Raw genomic sequence first — 8,595 nt, forward strand, 5'->3', positions numbered from 1 at the left:
CTCGAAGTTATGATTATTTTCTCTCTTCATCTATCACATCATACCATATAATTGAAAACAGAAACAACGAACAACAACATCTATTGATTATGGTTCTGGATACATTTTATTATGGCTTGCTACCATTTTCTGTTTCATAGCAGCTTGGATATTTCTAGGCACATATTGTTGTTGGACATTAGATGATGTCGACATAGATGTAAGCACGATAGTTCTTCTGTTTTTTTTCTCATTTTCTTTTTTATTAAAACACATGTCGCTATTTTTTCGAGTTCTAACCGTCCCATTTAGTCAAACAGCGCACAAGCGAGTGTCAATTGGAACCCAGTCTAACAGAACTTGGCCTGTTTTTGAACTTGATGTTATAACTACACCAGAGAGACTACGGAAAGCAGTAATAGGGTCTACAGTTTCACTAAGGGTAAATCGTGCTGGTTCCTCATATTTACAAGATGAGGTCAAATGAATGACTGTACGTGGACCCAGTACGAGCGCCTCAGAAACACGTACACATTGATGGCGCGAGATTCTAAAATCTTGGTTTCAGAAGCCTCTTGTCCTATCCGAAACAAGGTTCAAACACTAAAAGCTCCAACATGTAGTTTGGGGAGTGGTTTCAGGAGACCGGTAATAACATTTCGTGAACTCAAATTATTAGCATTGGTAGCGTATAGTGATAAAGATATACAAAAAGAATCAGTCGTATGGATGGAGGAATTGTTTAGAGGTGAGTGACGGATTTGAAAGTCAACAACACGATTTCGGGTGTCGATAGAGGTATGAGGGCGGTTGTCACTTCACAGTCGCCCACACCATGGAAGGATACTCCCTCTTCAGGGACCTGAAAAAGCTGAATTAGTGATGGTTTTTGCGACCTGAGAGTGTGATCGGAGAGAGGGTTCCAATTAGCGTGAAACTTGAGCCCAGAGTTTCCGACAGAATACCTCAAACCACCCGACATTTTAACTATAATTTTCACTTTCACATCATCCTTGTCAAGTGGGCAACTGTCTTTTACCTATTTCGTTTAAGATTGTCGTTTATCAACTTCCTGTTCATCACGTAGTCCTCTTTCAACACATGAAATTGCCTGAATACTATTGTGTAGTCCTTCCACCTTTTAACAGACTTTATCAAAGAAATCGCTATAAATACAACTGCACAGCTTGAGTAAATGACACTGTAGAATAAAAGATTCTCTTCGTTGAAATATCTTCAGTCTGAGGAAAACTAAACAGCAAAAGACTCTAACAAATTAAAAACTCCCAAGAAAACAAGCTTCGGCTTACATCAGATTCATGGGTTCGAAGTTCCATCCCACTCACTTTAACCAGGATGTGCCATGAATCAATGCAATACAGATCCCTGAACAAGGCTATACTGTGAGTACTGCTTAGATGTAAATGGTGTGGAAATGTAAACTGCAAGTTCTTAAAAACAGTATTACTTAATTTGGCTTAAGATGTTATGTTAACTAGGTGGAGTGAGATAGAAAGAACTTAGTATAAATAATACCTAGATCATACAAAACGGAATTTAGGTTACAAATTATCTCACAACCAACCTTGAACGTCGAGCCACAGGACGAGAATCGGGTCGACTTGAATCAGAAGAGTCTGACGCTTCCGAAGAAAAGACACGCTGAGACATAGACTGATGCTTCTCTTGAATTTTGACACGTGGCTTTGGACTATTATCATCACTATCAGACGAACTCTCAGAACTGTTTTGGGCGGATACATCTATTTCGTCTGATGTATGAGTTCTACGTTTTTTAGCAGCCTGTTGTTTGCGACGCTCGATGAGTTCTTGAAACTTATCCCTGTTAGCCACCTAAAACAGAATTTCCCAATGATCACTTTTATGGCAAAAAACAAAGATAATTAAATGTAGTGATAACTAGTAACCTATCAAGACATTGTACAACAAAGCAAAATTGAGCGGTTTGAAATCAAGTTTAGCGAACAGGAAGACATACCTTCTTTTTCTCCAGAGCAATTTTACGTTGTCTAAGGCCTTTTGGTCCAAGACCACTTGAATCACTATTTTCTGCATCGTCGCTGTCTGAAAATACGTTGTGGTAAGCAGATCTTTTAGATTTGTTTGAATCCCCAGTAAGCTGCTTGGATAAAGAGGCTACTTGTTGAGCCTTTTCTCTTTCTCGTCTTTCTTTTAGCTTCTGTTTTACAGCCTTGCGGGCTCGTATGGCATCCCTTCTCTCAGCTCTCTTGAATAGTTCTTCTTCTCTTTCTTTTTCACTCATTTTCGCCAACCGACGCTTATCATCTTCCCCACCGATTAAGTTGTCATCCAGGCCATCGTCTTCGTCTTCATCGAGGTCATCACTAGATACTTCACCCTCCTCAATTCCACCTGACTTTGAATCATGTGTTGTCTCATCGCTTGGAACCGAGATCTTCCTTTGCTTGTGACGTGATTGTAACCACTGAAAAAAACATTTGGGTACACGTTAGTTTAAATGCCATAAAATTTTATGTTTCAGATTGTTCAAGTACCTACCTTCACTTCATCATCATTGTCCGACGAGTCAGAGCCAGAAAGACGACCTTTCGCCATTCAAGAGTACTATGCAGCCACCCTGATAAGGTGGGTCGCTGAAATCCAGTAAGGACCAATGGTAACCAGTAGGTCGTAAGTGAACAGAACAGTAATCTGGATTTTAAAAAGAACACTGGATTAGTTTCTAAACATTTTCATAAATACATAATACATTTAGTGTTTTATCGGGGTTTTAAGGCCCATAAGTGTTAGATAATCGTCTGACACCTAGAAAAATCAATTACCATAGTCTGAGTATTAAGTTTGCTGGCTATTTAGCACGCCGAATCCTTTAGATAAGTTAGAATCGGTAGATAAACGAAGACAAGTAAAAATATCAATTAGCTAGCAGAACAGTAATCTGTGCTCAAAAAAAAAGAACATTTTGGCAGGGTGATCGGGTAAAACAAGTAAAGCGGGTATGAAGGAGTAAAATAACTAGTTGATGTGATGTATCGACAAGCTAACTACCGTAAGACAATGGGATACGCCGCACCTGTAAGATTTTAAATGGTAGTTCAAAGTTGACCTTCAAAGCCTCAGGCTTCAGTTGTTAGGATTACATGTAAATTGACTTTTCTTAGTGCTTGTAGCCTGTTTTCCGGGAAGGAACTGACTCCTTCTTGAAAGTGCTTACTGTTTTGACTGATAACAATTGTCTGGGTGAGACATTCCAGTCGTTGACCACTTGATGAGAAAGAAACGTTATCACACCTTGAGTTTGTTCGATGGCGGATTTTGAACCTTATGGCAACGGTTACGGAGATGATTAGCTTCAGACAGAGAAAAATGATTGGATATGTTAACACTCATCAGCACTGGAGACACAGAATACCAATATGAGGTCACTTAGTGTTCTACGATAGGATAAGGGGACAGAATATAAGCGTTTGTAGCGGTAAATAAATCCCCACAATAAATAGCTGTGTAAGTCCTCCACATTGTATACTGATCACATTGGTTTTGATGAACTCACCTAGCTGAAGGCGCTCGGTCATGCATCCGAACCAGATCACTAGTGGAAACGCCGTGCTCAACATCCCTAGTAATCGCTAGCCAGATTAGATCGGTCACTTCTTGACATATTGATAACCTATCAATTCTATCTTCGAACCTCCTAGCTTTGTTTCCACTGAGTGGGCACGTTTCAACTATAGAAATTGTCACTGGTTAAGGTTTTGTCAAACTCCAAATACTTGTGGCATTATCATTGGTGAGCCCAACATGGTCTGATACACCAACTCGTAAACTGTGAGTCTATTCCTTTTTGGAACTTTGTATATCGTCTCGTTACTTTGACTTTTATATATCGTCATATTTCTCGTATTTCCGGATATTTTCTCCGCTTTCATTCCTGTACTTTATATTCGTCATTACAGAACAGAATTCTAAGGTACTTCGGATCAAGACTATGACACCACACTCATTTAAGCTAATCCCATTTTGGCCGAACAACATCGAAGCTTCGTTCTGACTTCTACGAACACGGCGTGACCGATCCACGTGCACAATTCCTCGCAGTAGTAAAGGCACTACCAACCGAGTTCAACAGGTACGTCACACCTAGTATGTTTACTAGTGGTGTTTCGGGACCTTATGAAGCTCTGAAACACTGGGATCTAACCTATAGACAAAAGTTAGATCAACTCCTTAATAACATCAATTTGCAACATGGCTCAGCAACGGACATGTTGTTACGAACGAGAGAAGTAATTGGCCAAAGAACTTTCGACGATGGCCTGTTTAGACAAATTTTCTTGTCTAAACTTCCTCTACAGGTGCAGGCAGTGCCTGTCTCCCTTCAAAGCAACACTGCAGATAAGCCGGTTGCATCTGTCGGCTGTATTCCAGAGATCAGCAAAACTTCTAACACTGAGGGTTTTTCAGTCCATGAAAAGCCTCGAACGACACAAAACAACGTTACGGAACTCTATCATACTCTGACACGTTACCTTCGTGTTCGTCATGACCGTAAACGATCGCAAACACCCCGAAGGGGTTCTTCACGCAAACGATTTGTCTCTATATCGTGAGCGACAAACAACCCTACTGGTGTTGATATACTAATCGGTACGGAAAATCTTTTAGGAATTGCAGAAAACCCTGCAATTTTCCGAGCTCCGAACTGACAGACAGGCAGAACGGGAAAAGTCCCACCCAGCACGCATTAATGGCAACCGTAACCGTAGAACATCATCGTCTGTCACACATCGCTGATGTGATGATGACAGTTTGCCACCTCGTGGGCGCAGAAGCTGTTGTTCTTCCAGTGAATTCCAGCGATCGACTACACAGTCCCGTTTTAAACTTACAGTCGGCAAACGGAAAACAGACTGCCACATACGGTAGGAGAAATGTGTAACTTAACGTGGGTTAACGCAAACCTACACACTGTATCTCCGTTGTTTCAGATGTTTCCACGCCGATCATTGGTATAGACCTGTTACAACATCAAAATTTACTCATCGACACTCGCAAACAGAAGTTAGTAGACAGAAACACTAATTTATCTGTTTGTGTAACTTCTTTATCCAGTTGCAGACTGTAGCTCTAAATAATTCCCCAAAACCAATAGCTTTCTAAGTGTTCGACATTGGATGCTGACCACATTGTTTTAAGTGAACTTGTTTAACTGAAGGCGTTCGGTCATGCATCCGCACCAGATCACGTTACGACCCAGCGTGGGACACAGCTCCTACGTTCACTAGCCAGATTAGAGTAAACGCTTTGCGATATATTGAAAACGTATCAAATATATCTTTCCTACCTCTTCGCATCTGACTTCTGATTTTAACTGGCTGGGGAACGCTTCGAATATAGGTGTTACTGGTTGCTAGTTGCCAAACTAGAATACCGGTCGTATCATCAGTGGTGAGACCGACGTGATCCGGTACACCACGCGCATAAACTGTGAGTCTGTCTCTTTATGGAACTTCATTATTCATTGTTTTTCTTTATTTGATTTTTATATATTGTGTATACCTTTTTTTCTCGAATTTTTCCGGATATATTTTAATTATATATTTTTCGTCCTAATAATACTATGACGGAACAGACACCTAAGGTATTTAAGTTAAAAACTATTCCCCCACCTCTGATTAAGTTAACACCTTTTTGGCCTGACAATATCGAATCCTGGTTCTGCTACGCAGAAGCTGACTTTTGCGGGCACGGAATCACGGATTCGCGCGCGTGATTCCCCGCGGTCGTTAAGGCGTTACCGAGCGAATTTAACAGTTGAGTAACACCTAGTATGTTTACTAGTGATGTTCCGGAACTTTATGAAACACTCAAACGGTCGATTTTAAAACACGGAGATCTAACTGATCGACAACCGTTAGACAAACTGCTTAACAATATCGACCTGCAATATGGTTCTGCGACAGATATGTTGCTCAGGATGAGAGAAGTGATAGGTCAAAGAACCTTCGACGAAGGCCTATTCAAAAAACTTTTCTTAACCAAACTCCCAAAACAGGTACAGGCAGTTAATAATAATAATAATAGTTTATTCTCAAATAACAGTTTGTTACATGAGGCATGCCGGTTTACAGGCAAGATCAAATTGTTACAGAAGTTACAATTTTCACTGTTGAAAATTACTCATCTGGGTTGATATTTCATAAGATATGAATGTAAATGGATTTCGTAAGGAACATGTCAATATCACACTTGGCGCACTATATGGAGGTAGCGTTGCAACATACGACTGATGGTCGAGAATAGATACATGCGAAGTTGAGGGCTTTTAGAAGTTTCGGACTTATATCCCTCCAGAATATCGGAAGCTTTAATAACGGTGTAGGACGAAGTCACCCGTGACATATATGTTTTCGGTGGAGTATCTGCAGGAGGCTGAAAAAGGTGTAAGAAAAAGGAAGGACGAAAAGCAGAGCACACAATATTCATGGAGGAATAGTTTAGGTATAACCATTTAGTCTATTTGTCTGTTACTGAAGTACTCATTAGGTAAGAACATACTAATGTGTTAAAGAAAAATAAATGTGGGCAAGGTATGAGTGGTTAAGAAATTGTATAAATGAAGGTAGTTCAGAAGGAAGCATGGAATTGTGTAATTATAAAATAAAGTGCTGAAAACAGTATTCCGATACAAATGACTGTCTCCTTTTACTTTAGAAGCTGTTTGAACTCTTTTTTTTGTTTTTAGATTTTATAGGGTATAGAGTGGGCTTCGTTTTTAGCCAATTGTTTAGTTTGCTTGTAATAGGATTACTCGGTATGAAGTGGAACCAATTCAGCTTTTTTAACATGATTTAAGGAGGTATTTTGCATGAATAAGTTCGCATCAATACCGTTGGTTCGTAACATCCCACTAGACATAAGGAGCCGTAATTTAACATGTTCTGCCCTACAGACACGGGTGGATTGAAGTTATCTCCCCACCATCGTGTTTGCTGGTCAGTAACGCCACCCTCCCTCCTTTTATGATGTTAGGCTCTCTTACATTTATAGTCAGTATGAATATTGCTTTAATCAAGGACCATATTTGGAATACACTGCCTCTACAAGTTCCATGTTACAAGCAAATCAGATGGTAATAGCATTTGTATTATGGGTTAGATATCCATTTAATATATCGTACTACTATGAATATAACTAATGGTAAAGGTTATAAGAGACAAGTCAGATTATATGTGGTTAAGAGAGGGTAAGGGCTAATAGCAAACCAGAGGATATGAAAGAGGATATTGTAAAATTTTCAGGGTAAGAAAAAACATTGAACAACTCACAAGAATTTAGGACATATGAGCTTCTTTTGATCAGTCTTAGTTGGTCAGCATCCATAAGATTAGTGAGTTATCTGTCTACTTGTAATAAGAAAAATAAAAGGACATGACACTTAGGAAGAATAATTTGGTTTTAACCACTAGAGAGATTCGGAAACTGAAAATGAGGGTTAGGAGCGGTAAGCCATGGTTAATAATTAATAAATAGTGGGGAAGGATAAAGCATGTTTTCCTTAGTTTTGCTATATTCATACTAACGACAATGGAGTTCGTTATATTCTTGTTCCGTCTAGATATTGGGCGGTCCATAATAAAGTGCCTCATTGGTAGGCGGGAGTTCAAGGAATAGTTGGTGAAGTTCTTTAGAGTTTAGTAACAGGGTTATTAGCCTTTTAAATTTGGCAAAGGTGTCACAGTTACGGATAAGTATTGGCAACCTGTTCCACAATAAACTATACCGAACTGTAGAAAACCTACAACGCATTTGTTTTTGGTGTTTTTCGGTAAATAGTGTATATGCATTGTTTCTTAGTCTATAGGCTGGATCATTGATCATAGTTGGGCAGGAGGTTAGGAATGACAGTCCATTTATTGCTTTGTAGAGAAATATCAGATTGTTCCTTAACCTACGGTGCCATAAAGGTTCTAAAGAGAGGTGTTTACATCTAATTGTGTAATCAAGAGTGGTGTCACTTCCTAGCAGTTGGCGTGTAAAGCGTCTTTGAACATCTACTCTTATTTTGTCAGTGGTATCCATATTAGAGAAGATAAAAGAGCAGTATTCTAGGGAAGGTTCTCGTCTCCTTCCAAAACAACGCCGTAGACGAACTAGCTGCATCTGCTGATCGAATTTTAGAAATTACCAAATCTACTAGCGCCGAAGTTCTTTCAGTCAAAAAACCTCAAACGACCCAGTATGACATTAAAGAATTATGTCCTCCACTAACACGAAATCTGCGATTTCGTATTGATCGCAGTTGGTCAAGAACCGCGCGAAGAAGCGTTTCACGTAAGAGATCTGTCTCTCGACCACGAGACAACGTTTTCCGAGGTCTCAACTTCGTACATGCGTATGTTGATGACTTCTTGATAGCAAGTCCGGACAGATAACCACATCTCCAGCATCTGGACATTGTGTCCGAACGAATCCAAAGGCATGCCATTACTGTAAACATTCAGAAATGCCAAACTGGAACCAACTCCTTAGATTTTATAGGACACACCATTGATGCGCAAGGAATCTGACCCCTTAGAAGCAAAGTGGCGGCCATTCTGGATTACCCAGAAC

The 8,595-nt window shown here is 39.8% G+C and overlaps 1 protein-coding gene across 1 annotated transcript in view; it reads right to left on the reverse strand.

Annotated features, from left to right (window-relative positions):
- The window catches only part of Smp_161170 (hypothetical protein), an 18,819-nt gene extending 16,176 nt beyond the window's left edge, over window positions 1-2,643 (reverse strand). Inside the window, exons 1-3 of the mRNA XM_018796141.1 lie at window positions 2,521-2,643; window positions 1,979-2,446; window positions 1,565-1,833 (exon numbers count right to left, since the gene is read on the reverse strand). Of these exons, the coding sequence (XP_018650384.1) occupies window positions 1,565-1,833; window positions 1,979-2,446; window positions 2,521-2,577 (794 nt within the window). The 5' untranslated portion in view covers window positions 2,578-2,643. The remainder of the gene's footprint in view (window positions 1-1,564; window positions 1,834-1,978; window positions 2,447-2,520) is intronic.
- Between the last annotated feature and the right edge of the window lie 5,952 nt (window positions 2,644-8,595).

Source organism: Schistosoma mansoni, chromosome 2 (genome assembly GCF_000237925.1).
Source record: "Schistosoma mansoni strain Puerto Rico chromosome 2, complete genome".
Lineage (NCBI taxonomy): Eukaryota > Metazoa > Platyhelminthes > Trematoda > Strigeidida > Schistosomatidae > Schistosoma > Schistosoma mansoni.